General features: G+C 46.4%; 4 protein-coding genes across 5 annotated transcripts; 2 read left to right on the top strand and 2 right to left on the bottom strand.

Moving 5' to 3' along the window:
• Positions 1-117: 117 nt before the first annotated feature.
• On the top strand, positions 118-7,909 carry LOC115769518 (ubiquitin carboxyl-terminal hydrolase 36). 2 transcript variants are annotated; one of them, XR_004018751.1, is made up of 5 exons: positions 118-1,314; positions 2,785-3,548; positions 3,631-5,541; positions 5,915-6,264; positions 6,617-6,687. XR_004018751.1 is itself a non-coding variant. In XM_030714359.1 (4 exons), exons 1-4 carry the CDS (start codon positions 915-917, stop codon positions 7,007-7,009), a joined length of 3,468 nt encoding a protein of 1,155 aa, XP_030570219.1. In that variant the 5' UTR covers positions 118-914; the 3' UTR covers positions 7,010-7,909. The 2 variants fall into 2 exon arrangements, 1 of the variants encoding a protein (XP_030570219.1); XM_030714359.1 differs by lacking the exon at positions 5,915-6,264 and having other exon boundaries at positions 6,617-7,909.
• On the bottom strand, positions 7,748-8,880 carry LOC115769520 (nucleolar protein 12). Its single transcript, XM_030714360.1, has 2 exons — positions 8,791-8,880; positions 7,748-8,732 (listed from the first exon to the last, which is right to left on the bottom strand). Exons 1-2 carry the CDS (start codon positions 8,841-8,843, stop codon positions 7,982-7,984), a joined length of 804 nt encoding a protein of 267 aa, XP_030570220.1. The 5' UTR covers positions 8,844-8,880; the 3' UTR covers positions 7,748-7,981.
• A 215-nt stretch (positions 8,881-9,095) lies between these two features.
• LOC115769515 (membrane-associated tyrosine- and threonine-specific cdc2-inhibitory kinase) lies at positions 9,096-11,451 on the bottom strand. Its single transcript, XM_030714353.1, has 5 exons — positions 11,304-11,451; positions 10,305-11,208; positions 10,092-10,237; positions 9,642-10,033; positions 9,096-9,589 (listed from the first exon to the last, which is right to left on the bottom strand). The coding sequence occupies exons 1-5, from the start codon at positions 11,361-11,363 to the stop codon at positions 9,436-9,438; spliced, it is 1,656 nt and encodes a 551-aa protein (XP_030570213.1). The 5' UTR covers positions 11,364-11,451; the 3' UTR covers positions 9,096-9,435.
• Positions 11,452-11,742: 291 nt separating this feature from the next.
• LOC115769550 (transmembrane protein 11 homolog, mitochondrial) lies at positions 11,743-13,241 on the top strand. Its single transcript, XM_030714393.1, has 4 exons — positions 11,743-11,844; positions 12,160-12,308; positions 12,366-12,550; positions 12,618-13,241. The coding sequence occupies exons 1-4, from the start codon at positions 11,822-11,824 to the stop codon at positions 12,783-12,785; spliced, it is 525 nt and encodes a 174-aa protein (XP_030570253.1). The 5' UTR covers positions 11,743-11,821; the 3' UTR covers positions 12,786-13,241.
• The last annotated feature ends 130 nt before the right edge of the window (positions 13,242-13,371 follow it).

The raw sequence follows: 13,371 nt of genomic DNA, 5'->3' as shown, positions 1-13,371 counted from the left end.
CAGCCAGCTTCAAGTAGCACATTTCACGCAGCCAACTTCATGCGGAGCTGCCAACTGATGTGGCAAGTGGGCAGTTTCGGGCAGCGAACAGAGATGCGAAAGAGAATCGACAGTCGGAAGAAACACGAGGGAAGGAATTGTCATTATTTTTCGAAAATCAAATATACGCTCGCAAAATATGCAAACGCGAATGATAATAACGTAATGTGCAGTCTTCAAATACACGACGACGGCCGTTTTCGTGTTTCCAAGCTGGCAAAGTACTCATTATATCAAATTGCTGGGCATATAGCATAAAGCGAAAAAAGCGTGTGCAATTGCCTTAGTGTGCGTGCGTCGGTTTGGTCGGTTGGTGTGTTGGCCGAAAGCAGTGAAACGAAAACTGAAGAAAAAAAGAACAAAATCCCGTAGCAAATTGTCGCGCGGGCAACGTACGCAAAGGCGCTATTGAAGGACGAAGAGCGGTCGCTGTACGGACGGCGGAGGCGGCGGCGGCTGCGGCAATCATAAGAAAAACGCGTGTAGTCGACCGGGCGGAGGATATTGAAGATTGCGCAAATGTACAACAGCTAGCTGTGAAGCGTTTGCGCGTGTATGTGTGTATGTGTGCTGTGTGTCTGTGCGTGTCTGCGTCCGAGTCCGCGCAACACGCCCGCCTACGCCACAAAACGGCAGCAGCCAACGGCAGCAGCAAACGAATCGAATGCTTTCATTTCCTTTTCGCGCTACCGCCTCTCTCCCCATCGCCCCCCGCTGCTGCAACTGATTTCATTTAACGCGCTATCGCCTCACCCGCAACCGCAACCTCGCCCAACTTGACGTCGCCCCATTATCAGTTTTGAGTGTATTGTCAAAGTGTGCGCTGCGTAAAATCCTTCAAAATTCCACCACAAACGCCCACCAGTGCGAGCGCCATGCCCGTCTCGTTGGCTGTGTGCGAAACAGCAAATGTCGTGAACGCTGCGCTGCGCGAATCGCTTGGCAGCGGCATCGGCGGCGGCGGCGGCTGCGTTGCGGCCGCAGCTGGCCGATCTAGTGCCGGGTCCAGTTCTGGCTCTGCTGCTGGCGTTGATGAGGCCAAAATCGGCGATATCTCCGGCACGGACAACCTGCAGAGTCAAATTGTGGCAAATGCCAAGCGTGTCTTGCTGGCCAAAATCGAGTACGAGGAGGTAGAGAATTACCATGAGTCGGTGTTGGCCAAGCTTAAGTCGAAATACATTGTCATTAAGCCGGACAACAATGGAGCTGCCAACTGCAATTACAAAACAAATGGCAACGCCGCTGGCAAGGCTGTGGGCTCCAATGGACATGGTGAGTGTGTTGTTATTTTTCCCTCTTTTTTTTTTGTGCCAACATTTGCCCAAGCGTCTACTTTGTACGTATGTATGTGTGTGCGTGTGTATGTGTATTAAAATTACATAAAGATGTATGTGCTGCTGTTTATATTTGTGTTTCATGTTTATTTTGCCATATTCGGTGCAAAATCACGTGTGGACCAGCCAACATATTTGTCCGCCTTCAACATTTATGAGCAGCGACGTCGACGTCTCAGCAGCTGCGTCTAGGCCTGTGTATGTGTGTGCGCTGGGCTGGTGTACGTGGTTGTCGCATATAAACAGAATGCAAAGAATAGGCATAGCAAGCAAAACAAGTATATGATCGCAAAGAGTAAGTTGGACAGGCAGCGACGGCGGCGGCGGCAGCGGCAGCGAGCTCACTACAAAGTTTTACTACTGTCTACTTCTGAATCACACGGCACACAGCAGAGACAGAAAAAACGTGCCGATGTCGCGGCAAACATTTTACACGCGGTTGCACGGTCTCGCTCTCTCGCACACACATAGATAGACAACTCCTCATGCTCTTCTGCTCGCACCCATCGTGTGCGCCTAAGTTGGCGCTGAAAATTGTGTTTGGTAACCGCCGCATTGCGCGACGGCTCAATTGTTTTCTTTTTTCAATTACTCGATTTTAAGCGAATGTTGCGCCGCAGATTGCTGCTTGTTGTGAATGGGCATATAAAAAAGAGCGCTAACGAATGTGTCTGATTCATGCACACACATACACATACACGTGTGTGTATGTGTTGCGAGACATTTTCCTTTGCTTGTGCACAAAGCAGGAAGTAAAACAAAGGCGCGAGACAATGCAGAGAAATGGTCAAAGACTTCTCCGGTCAGGCCATGTTGTTTTGCCAGCAGCAACAACATTGTGCAGACGCCTACAACAACAGTCACTGTTAGACCGCGCCAAAGTTGTGCCATTTGCACAGCGAGCAGTCAAAAATTCAGTTGGCAACACTCAAACTAACCGTAATACTTGCGATTTGCATGCGCAAAAACGAGACGACAATAGACGGCGGCGCTTTGTATGGTGGTCACACTTTTTTTCCATTTCTTTTTGTAAAGGCAACGAGTGCGGCAACGAAACGCTCGCTGTTATCAACACAATACAAACGCACAAAGGCACAGGTGACCACATATATATATACATGCATTAGCATATATATATGTGTGTGTGTACGCTTGTGTGAATGTGGCGCTCGCTGCCTCTGGCAGCAGTTTCTGTCCGTCATATTCGGTTTAATTTTAGTATTCAAGCCAATTCTTTTGCCACAACTGCGATTCGTCCAATGTGTAACAATGCCTGTGTTAATTGCGGACAGCAGCTACGCACTCTGGCTGCTCTATAAATTGGTGCTGGTGCCCTGCCTGGTGCTACTGGTGCGCCTCTTTCGACATGTGCTAATGCCCAGGCGCAAATTTGCTGTTTCATTCGCAGACAATAATACTGTAAACGGCGGCACTGTGAATGGCAATCGTAAACAGACCGTGGACAGTGGACAGTCCAACCAGAATTCCAGTGCGAATCCAAATGAGCTGCCCAAGCCGAAGCGTGTGCTCTATCCGCGCGAGAACATACGCATCGGCTGGAAGCAGTCGGAGCGCAAATGGCAGGTGGGCGCTGGAATGCTGAATGTGGGCAACACTTGTTACCTCAACTCGACGCTGCAGGCGCTCTTTCATATACCCGCGCTGGCCAATTGGCTTGTCTCGGAGACGTCGCATCTGGAGAACTGCAACATTAGCGAGTCCTGCGGCAGCGGTGGCTGCATCATCTGTGCAATGGCCAAAACGCTGCAGACAACGCAATCCAATCAATCGGCGGTCCGGCCATTTCTTATCTACACGAAGCTCAGGCAAATCTGCAAGCACATGGTTGTCGGTCGACAGGAGGATGCGCATGAGTTCCTGCGCTTTCTGGTCGAGGCCATGGAGAAGGCGTATCTGATGCGTTTTCGCAATTTCAAAGAGCTCGATCAGCTGGTGAAGGAGACGACGCCCATAAGTCAAATCTTTGGCGGCTATCTGCGCAGCGAGGTGCGCTGCCTCAGCTGCAATCATGTCTCGATTACGTTTCAACATTTCCAAGATCTGTTGCTGGACATACGCAAGGCGGACACCCTGGAGGAAGCCTTCGATGGTTACTTTTCACGCGAGCGGCTCGAGGACATGGGCTACAAGTGCGAGGGCTGCAAGAAAAAGGTGAGACCTTGGACCTTAAGAATGGCAGATTCTTTGAGAATGTATATTTGATTTTGTATTAATAAAACCTGGTTGTTTGTAGGTCTCCGCTACTAAACAGTTTAGTTTGGAGCGTGCTCCAATCACGCTCTGCATCCAGTTGAAGCGCTTCTCGATGATGGGCAACAAGCTGACCAAACAGATTAGCTTCAAGCCACGCATTGACCTCAGCCGATTCGCAGCACGCAGCCCCACGGCTGCTGCACAGCCTTTAAGCTATCGCCTTGTCTCGATGGTCACACATCTGGGCGTGTCGCAGCATTGCGGCCATTACACGGCCATTGGCCTGACGGAGGCGGGCAGCTACTACAACTTCGATGACAGCTATGTGAGGCCCATTGCCATGCAGAGCGTCTGCAATACGAATGCCTATATAATGTTTTACGAGCTGGATGTGGCCAGCAGCATCAACAACAACAGCAGCAGCAGCAACAGTGTTGCGCCCAAGCTGAACGGACTGCGTTTGAGCAATGGAGCGCATAGCCCTGCGGCAGCTACTGTGGCTGTGGCAGCCACTGCGACGTCCACATCCGCCTCTGCTATGTCTCCGCGCTTCATTGGGCCACAGCTGCCGAATGGTTATGCCAACAGCAATGGACATACACTTGGTGGCGGAAAGACAACCATCCATTTTAAAACGACGCCACAGAAGCAGCTGCAACAGCAGCAGCAGCAAAACGGACTCCTTATGGGAGCCAATAAATTTCAGGAGTCTTCGCAATCGAAGCATTCTCTGGCTGGGGCATTGCATAAGGGAGAAGCTGCTCCAAATGCAAATGCAAATGCAAATGCTAACAAAAGTTCCTGCAACAACAATATAACCAGCCAGCACCAGCAACAACATATTCTGCCAATATCATCCGACGAGGAAGAGGACGAGGATGACAGTGATGAGGACGACGATGATGATGATGTTAAAGCCAATACAGCGCCGCAGCTGCCCAGCATGCCGAAAATGTTTGAGGATAGCGAGAGCGTTGCCCAAACTGCCAAGTTGAAGCCAAAGACGCCACTCAAGAGCCTGGTGCCGTATGAGTCCGCCTCCGAGGAGGAGCAGGAACAGCAACAGCAACAACAGCAGCTGCTGCAAACGTCACAGCAACTGGCAGCGAATCCGCGCAAGCGACGCAGCGGCGCCGATTCCAGTGAATCAGAGGAGGAGGCACCGCCTCCGCTGCCGTCAATACTGCGCAATGGACACGCCAAGACCAATGGCAATGTGTCCAACACGAGCAACAGCAGCCACAGCAAAGCCAAGTCCGCCTCAAATGCCTCGTCGGCCAATGTTAACAGCAGCAAACAAAAGACTGATGCCATAGACGAGATATTCAAAAGTCTAAACAACTACAAAAACAAACATAGAATCGCAGCAGATGATGATGAGGATGGGGATGAAGATGGGCATGGGAATGAGCTGGTGCAAACGGAGCAGGGCACAAAGAAGCTAAACAACGCATCTTCCTCCACGGTCAGCAAGAGCAACGGCTGGCAGTCACAAAACGGCAAAGCGCCGTCATCTCCAAAGACGCCGCCCTCGCCAGCGGTCATTAAATCCAAGACTGGCATTTGGCAGATTACGCGCACCAACGATGACGACGATGAGGATGACGAGGAGGAGGAGGATGATGTGGAAGCCGATGCTGATCAGGAAGATGACGATGATGAAGTGGTTGTTGTAGAAGAGCCACAAGTCAGTGTCACGCCCAAAAATCCCAAGAATCCATTTGCCGCCAGCAAAGCAGCCGAAGCGAATGCAACAATTGCCGGAGCTAAGCGACAGAAGCTGCTCAACGGCAGCGCCAAGTCGCCGGCGACACCACGGCCCGGCAATGGCTATCAGAGTGAGTCCGTGGCCAACAGCAGCGCCGTTAGTGAGCTGCTGAAGCAGAACCATCGTGGCTATGGCACCTCTGTGCTCAGCTGGAACGGCAAGCCATCGGAGCTGGACAAGGAGGTGAGTGCTTGACCAGAGATTCTTCCACGCTGCCTAAAAGTAATGCACCTAGTAGTTGGTAGTTTGGCTTTTGTGGGCTCAAAATGAGGCGTTCTCACTGCTTTCGAGTAACAGTAACAATATTCAAGTGCAGTGGGAAAGCTGTAATTTTGCAACATTAAATACTCGCACCTCTAAGAACTATCGATATCCGCATTGAAGCGCAGTGAAAACATCGCATTTTTGTACAAACTCTGCTTTCTTGTGGTTTTCTGGCTTATTTATATCTCTATAAGTATTCATTGCATGGTGGTTGTTTTTTTTTTTTTTTTGTTTCGAAAATTGTTTTGTAATTTTTGCATTTGTTTCCGCCATTTTACCCCCATTCATATAGAGTTTTGATTTGGTTTGTGCGAAACGGATAGCTGGTCACGGCGATACGGATGGGCATAGCGACGTCAACAGTAGCAGTAACAATAGCAGTAACATTAACAGTAACATGAACAATGACAGTAACAGCAACAGCAACAGCAATGGCAAACGCAAGAACTCGACGGCGCCAACCGATCTATTGTTTTAGCCGCTGTTGCAAGTATATTTGCAAATCTCAATTTTCTCCCAATTTGCCTCGAACTGTGATTGTGTTGAAGTCTCCATGCGGCGTGTGGATACTTCAATACGCCCAATACTCCCTCAACCAAAAAATCGTTTCAAGAAAGCCGTCGAAATCCTAGTGCCCAATAGGTAAAAACTGCTGTTGTAGTACTGTGTATCCCAATCAATGAAGCTTATGATTTGACTCATCATAATTTCAACCGTGCCCGTTACCGTTACCGCCAAATGAACCGTTAGAGACTAGAGCTGGAAAACTATTTGGTGTTTACAAAGACTATCGCGTTATCGATAGTTACTGTTATTTTTGATATGTGCTATCGATAGCTTGAGAGTTTGGTTTTCCAGCTCTGATTATAAATCGCATGCAATTTGTGCTCGTTTTCTCATCTGCATAAGCTTCATTACCAACCACCCAGTCCAAGAGCCAAGCAGATTTACGCGCCTACTTGAATTATACTAATGTGCTCATCTTTGCCCACAGTTGCTGGCCGAGGCTCGAGAGCAGCGCAAGCGGGATGCGGAGGATGACGAGGAGAACGAAATGGATCGTGGACGTCAGCGCAAGATCAAATCGGCGTCTGTTAAATGTAATAACAGCACGCCCGGCTACAATCCATTCCAGGAGTTCGAGAATCAGAAGCGCTGGCACAGCAACAAGTCCGGCACCTTTCCCCGCTTCTATCATCAGAATAATCGCCCCAATTTTCAGCAGCGCAACAAATTCAAATACAATCGATTTGGCGGCGGTGCCAAGTTCCAACAGCAGCGTGCCTTGCAGCGCCATCTGGCGGCCGGCGGTGGTTTTACGCGTCGTCAACAGCAGTCGACGGGCCAACAGCAGCAGCAACAACAACAGCAACAACAACAATCCTAACTGGATGTCGTCGCGGCCTGCTCCTCGATCAGGGAACTTGTTGCATTTGTTGTTGTGGTCGTCGTTGTTGGCTGGCAACGGCTGGCAAACGGGTTCGCTTGGATTTTACACGAGTTTTGTAAACATTTTTTAAGTGCTGATGCATATATTAGGACTAGGACATATAAGCTATAAGCTAGAGCAACCTTATACCCAACACCCTCCCCCCCACACATACACAGAAACAAACATTTTAAGTTTAAGTTATAAGCGTGTTTGGCATTTTATTTATTGTGTTTATTTTTTAATGAGAATTTTTGAATTCGCATTATGTAACCCCAAACGGACGGTAAACATTTTCAAAAAGTGTTGCTACCCAAAAAAAAAAAAAAAAACAAAAAGAAAAAAAAGTATGAAAACATGCCTAAAAACCAAACTAAACGAAAAGAAAGAAACACGTAACAAATAGATGCAAACCTTATAAGAACTACAAATAAAGTAACAGAAACAATATTTTTAAGAAACTAACAACAAACAAAATCTGTACATATTATATATTTAACTATGAGAGTGTAGATTAAAAGTCGGTCTAAGTTAAGTTGGCGTACGAAACGGATATTTCATTTGAGCGCCAGTTTTATTATTTATAGCATTAGCGGCAATAACCGATTGCTAGTGTTAATATAACCCAAAAAAAAAAAACAAACAAAAACAAAAACAAATAAAACATGTTGGAATATGATACAAAAACAACAAACAAAAAATATACATAGAATATATATATGGCATATAAGCATTAGTTGAATATGTGCAAGAAAAAAAGAAAAAACGGCCGGCGCCGGCGTATTAGCGAAATTATATTATACAGTTTATTTCGATCAAATTAGTGTAATAGTGAATAAACCGTAAAACCACAAAGAATAAGAATACATTTATATATATACTATATTTAGATGTATATGCTAAATTAGTTAGTCGACCTTTTGGCAAACGCTAATCGCCGCCGCCGCCTCCTCCGCCGCGCTTGCGACGCATCTCCTTCTTGTTCATCAGGCGACCCTTGCGATAGCGCGTCTGGGCAGCCGGCGGCTTGCCATGCTTCAGCTGCTTGCGCTGATGCTTGGGCACGCTCCGGATGGTATTGTTGCGGTCACGTTTCGCCCGCTGCAGGTTGGCTTTTTTGTCCATGCGTTCCTTCTGTTTGAACAGTTTGCTCTTTTTGATTTTCTTCAGCGTTTTCGTCTTCATCAGTCTGTCCAGATCCTTTTTGCTCTTGATTTGTGCAGCATCAGCAGCTTTAGTTCCGGCCGCCTCCTTGCTGTCTTCCTCATCCTCTGCGGGCGCCTTACGTTTGCGTTTGGCATTCACATCGAAGTCCATGCCAGGTATTAGATTGGTTTCTTGCTCGTCATCCTCGCTCTCCTGCGGCGGCGCCGCTTCGTCCTCGCTGCCGTCGGCTATGTTGGCACCAAGCATATTGCGTTGCGCTGCCAAATCGTTCGTGGACAGCTCCACGATCTTGACTTGGACTTCATCATCTTCGTAGGCGGCTTGCTGGACGCCTTCAATCTTATCCTCGTCGGTGAGTTCGCGCAGTGGTTCGAAGGACTTCTTCAGATGCTTAAAGCCATCTTTTACCTCCTGCCGAATGCGTTTGTGCTCCTCCTTGAGATTGCGCTCCAATTCCGTCTTGGCCCGTGTGCGGCGCTCGTTCTTTCGCTTTCGAAAGCCAGTTAAAAAGTCTCTGTTGGGATTGCACTCATATATAAAGCCGGTTTTGTCTTACATATTTAGCTACTTACTTGCGCTTTTGGGGATCAAAAACAATCTCCACTTTCTTCTTTGTACGAGTCATTTTAACTTGAAATTAGCTCGTTGTTTACGTTTTGCCAAGCCACATGTTGGTTACAGAACGCAATGTTCAGCTCCTGTTAACGCTATGTTAGATGCCTGTAAACGAAATTTTGACGCACGCTGAACCTGTGCACAGACCATTATATGCCGTATATGTTAAGGCAATGTTAATGCACTGTAAGCGAATTGGGAAAGTTTAAAACATATTAAAAAACTTTTTCATTTGTGGTCTATATTCAATGTACGAACATGATAGTTCGTTCTCGTTTAATATTTATTGCAATTGAATTGGAAAATGTTATGATAGATTTCTTTAAATTTTGCGGCTTTTACAAATCGCATTTCGTATATATATCACATGCTTATATGTATTATCTTTTACAATTCGGATTACTTTATAAAAACAAAGTTCTTTTAACAACAAGTTCTTCTAAAGAAGCGTTAACATTACACAATCGTTGGGCCTAATAACTAGGGATATTCATGACTTATAACGATATATATTCTTGCCATATGTATGGGTTTCTTTTTGTAACTGATATATGTATAGGCTTCATATCCATAAATTCATTCCGTTGCAATATCTCTGGAGTTCACTCCTCATCGCTGTCTAATGTAAATAATCTAATACGCCGAAACGATGACGTCTCCAATACTTTTGGCGTGGAAGCATTGGCACGCGAGCAGCTCGTGTCCTTGGCCAATAAATTACTGTTCTCCGCTTGGGATTTACGCGCCGAACTGGAACTAAAGGAATTGCGTTACAGTAAGTTATCCATGAGAGATTTGAACTAGTTACCCTCTTTGACGATTGGACTTATTGTGATTATGATTCAGGGGCGTCGAATTGACCAAATTCTCTCGTCCACAGGCTGTTGGTGTGCCCTGCTGTGACAACTCCAGTGTATCCATGGCTAACAGAAAATCGGATACATAACAATCTCGATTCCCTATAGGCGTTGAGCCCACCAGTTGAAACTCTACACGAGGCACACCAGGAACGGTTGCTGATGGCGATGCCGGCGCTGCTGCTACCGCATTTCCATTGCCATACGTAGCGGACTTCGGTGCCGTCAGCGGCTTGTACAAGTGCAAGACTTCCAATATGTAGAAGAGGCAACGGTACGCAGTAGTCTTCAGATTGCACATTTTTATCCACAGCGCACGTCGCGAGCGGCGAAAGCACTTCGACTAGAAGAATACAATGAATAAGCGATTGGAATATTGCTTTCCAGGAATAGCCTCCTACCAGCAGCTTTAATGTGACCATTGATTTCTCCTCCTTTTGCATTCTCTGGAGCCGAGGATGCGATAGCAGCTGATCCGTAGTCGGCCGCAGTCGCGGCTCGGGCGACATCATACATTTGATGACCTGCTGCAGTTCCACGGAGATTGCTGCAAGCACAAAAAGAGACCATTAAAATTGTTGTTGGATTGATTGTTGTTGACTCTGATTGCTCACTGTTGATGAACTCCTCGGGCAGTTTGCCCTGGCGCAGCTCATGCCAGAGCGGTCCATTCGAGGGCAAGTCCATGTAGCAGGCCAGCTCCAGCATTGCGATGCCCAGGCTAAATATGTCGGCGGCCTTGGAGAATTGGCCTTGCAGTATTTCGGGCGCCATGTAACGGGAGTCGCCCTCTGTTGCCTGATGGTTGTTCGCTTTGTCCACATCGATGACCAGCCCAAAGTCCGCCAGTTTGCAGGTGTCGTCGTCGTCGATGAGCACGTTATCCAGCTTAATGTCCAAGTGTATGAGATTGCGATCGTGCAGCGACTTTAGGCCACGCAATAAATCCAGCAAAATGTGCCAGATGCGCTCCTCTGGAATGTGTCGGCAACGGTACAAATACTGCTCTAGGCTTTCGCGGCACAGCTCCATTTGCATAAACAGCCGATCGTACTGCTCCCAGGCACGTATGAACCGAATGCAATTCTCATGGCCGGAGAACTCCTCGTAGCGACGCACCTCCTCCAGCCGCTCAGCCCGATACTGTTCGCCACGAAACAATTGCTTGGAGATTTTGACCGCATACAGCCGGCTGTCGGAACGATCTCGCACCTGGAATACTTCACCAAAGGAGCCCTCGCCCAGCTTTGCCAAACGCTCGAAACACTCCTCGAAATGGCTTTTATTGCAGGACATGGACGACTGTGAGGCTGCGGCAGCATTTGGTGAGACCGGCAATGTGCCGGCATCGGAGCACTCGGATCCGCCGCGAAATGAGATCGCGTGCGCAATTTGTGAGTTGTTGGCGCTGCAGGATCCCGACGACTGGCTGCGATTCAAATTGTTGTTCTCGACGGCAATGTAACGCGTTTTGTATTTGGGCGGTCGAAATCGGTTGCTGTCAAAATGCCCATTGAACTGAGACAACAAAGAGATTGTTAGATGAAGATGCTGGAATCGTCGTATGGCCACCAAGGAGCACTGTGAATCTGTGGCTGTTGCTGGTTACTCACCTGTTTGTGCCGGTGCTTATCATCGCTCATCTCTGGCAGCGGCAAACGATGCTTGTCCATGTTGTTTCTCTGTTTTATTGAATTGTTTTCCTTATGTTCTAGTTGAACTATTCGGGAACTGGGTTGTGAACAAGTTCGTTTGCACGAGGAGCTCAAGTTCAGTTTATACGTGTCAAAATATTTGTGTAACGAAGAAGTGCATTGCAAAATATACTAAAGGACTTTATTTTCCTACAAAAAGGCTAGTGAACGAAACGGCTAGTAGGATAAATTAATATCTATGAAGCGTATAAATAGCGCCCTAAGCTGTTTGTTTATTTATCAAGCATCTTTTTATCAGGAATAGCGAATTGAACCAAATTGGCGTTGCCATATGATTTTGTTGACATTTCGATAGTTAATGGCGGTAGGTCGATTGGCGGCAGATGTGTTTCGATTTCGCCGATGGTATATAATATCGTATCGCTTAGCCCGTAAAAACAACGCGTAGTTATAGTCTTCAAAACAAATGCAGCAACATGCTCGGCAGAAGTATTGATAGGTAAATATTCGAGACCTATACGAACACAGGTAAAAGGAGCAAAGAGCGCTTCCACAATATGGTTGTAAACGCAATAAAGTTATGCAATTTGTGATGCGGTTTCGTTTTGTGTATAAGTATGTAATTGTGTTGCATACATATGTATGCACAAATGCGCACGAGTGTGACCGCATGCAAGAAGAAAAAAAATACCAGTTGAATACAATCGAATGTCCGTTACCATTTTACAATTTGAATATTGTTTGAACTTGAAAGAAGTGATTAAGATATGGACAATAAATATATAAATGTTTGTTTGAATATGTGTTTATACAGCTCAGGCAAGCAGCCAACATTTCATGTGATACGTGAAGTCTACGACAGTTCAAATGCGCACGAACGCTTTGAAGCGGAGCTGGACAAAGCGCTTGAGGCCAAGGTAGACTTCATTATCATTGAGCCGCCGCGTTTGGGCGATGAAACCGGTAAGTTGATAATAGGTTATCTCCCGACTCCTTAAATAATGGTAATGTCTCTTCTAGGTCGCTGGATATGGGTGGGCAATTGCCTGCACAAAACGGCAGTGGCCACCGGAGTTGCGTCCCTTATATCCAGTTTGTTGTGGTACGACCGTCCTGTGATTGCGGCTCCCGTTTGTGCCATGTCACTATTCTGTACTGGCTTGTACACAGTGTCATGGAACTACGATCCTTGCTGCCAGTATCAGGTATGTGGTTTGATGTTCTATTGCTTTGAATGGATATTACTTGGATTCTATTGTGTATATTGTGCAGGTGGAGGAGAACAATGAAGTCGCATTAAACAAGCTGCCACTAACCGATGTATCCTCGCCTGTAATCCTGGGCTATGCGCCCAATACTCAAACCAAATACTTGCATCGCGGCATCACATTCTTATCGGCAGCGTTGTGTGCCTGGCAGATTTGGCGATCCTACAAGTAGACGACGACACGATCTGGGATCAGATAATCGGCCAGCCAGCCAGCCATTGGCTGCAGTCTGCAGCAATACGGCGCGTTATCTTGAACTTGACTCAAGTATTTGGTTAATAAGTTTAGTTAAACGCCATTGCGTATGCATTTCTTTTAGAATTTCAAACGTTTCGTTTTTCCTAGTTAAATTTTAAAGTGGTTCAAAGTCCGAAATGTCTATGAATGTTTCCATAGCTGTTTGTTTTTGGCAGCTATTAACTTGCGCCTGCATTATTTTGAATGAAATATTTATGTTTTAGTATTTAATGGCCAAGAAGTCTTTTTATTAGTTATTGTTCAAGAGATAGATGCACTGTACAAATAATTAAGCAAAATTACTTTGTGTGTGTGTGTATAAATAATAATAATAGTGATTGTTATTAGTATAGAAATAAAAGGCAGTGCAAAGAAGTAAATAAAGTCGAAACCAATATGTTATTTAAATACACAATACAAAAAAAAAAAAAATTGTGCCGCGCTTGCTGTGAATAACGAAAGCATATGTAATCTAACAAACACACACAAAGAGTGTGTGTGTGTGTGTGTACACACACACA

The sequence above is a fragment of the Drosophila novamexicana genome, unplaced genomic scaffold, assembly GCF_003285875.2.
Source record: "Drosophila novamexicana strain 15010-1031.04,08,12 unplaced genomic scaffold, DnovRS2.1 tig00004554-arrow-pilon, whole genome shotgun sequence".
Lineage (NCBI taxonomy): Eukaryota > Metazoa > Arthropoda > Insecta > Diptera > Drosophilidae > Drosophila > Drosophila novamexicana.
Note: the sequence above shows the minus strand (reverse complement) of the source record. Positions and strands in the feature narration are given on the sequence as shown.

Excerpts from the sequence above, each read along its gene's own strand:
- LOC115769518 (XM_030714359.1), top strand. The coding sequence starts at position 915 with ATGCCCGTCTCGTTGGCTGTGTGCGAAACAGCAAATGTCGTGAACGCT. Across the intron at positions 1,315-2,784 it reads TGTGGGCTCCAATGGACATG|ACAATAATACTGTAAACGGC; the intron begins GTGAGTGTGTTG and ends TTTCATTCGCAG. Across the intron at positions 3,549-3,630 it reads GCGAGGGCTGCAAGAAAAAG|GTCTCCGCTACTAAACAGTT; the intron begins GTGAGACCTTGG and ends GGTTGTTTGTAG.
- LOC115769550 (XM_030714393.1), top strand. The coding sequence starts at position 11,822 with ATGCTCGGCAGAAGTATTGATAG. Across the intron at positions 11,845-12,159 it reads CTCGGCAGAAGTATTGATAG|CTCAGGCAAGCAGCCAACAT; the intron begins GTAAATATTCGA and ends GTGTTTATACAG. Across the intron at positions 12,551-12,617 it reads ATCCTTGCTGCCAGTATCAG|GTGGAGGAGAACAATGAAGT; the intron begins GTATGTGGTTTG and ends TATATTGTGCAG.
- LOC115769520 (XM_030714360.1), bottom strand. The coding sequence starts at position 8,843 with ATGACTCGTACAAAGAAGAAAGTGGAGATTGTTTTTGATCCCCAAAAG. Across the intron at positions 8,733-8,790 it reads TTTGATCCCCAAAAGCGCAA|AGACTTTTTAACTGGCTTTC; the intron begins GTAAGTAGCTAA and ends CAATCCCAACAG.
- LOC115769515 (XM_030714353.1), bottom strand. The coding sequence starts at position 11,363 with ATGGACAAGCATCGTTTGCCGCTGCCAGAGATGAGCGATGATAAGCAC. Across the intron at positions 10,034-10,091 it reads TGGTCACATTAAAGCTGCTG|TCGAAGTGCTTTCGCCGCTC; the intron begins GTAGGAGGCTAT and ends GTATTCTTCTAG. Across the intron at positions 9,590-9,641 it reads AAGTCCAATCGTCAAAGAGG|TTCCAGTTCGGCGCGTAAAT; the intron begins GTAACTAGTTCA and ends CAATTCCTTTAG.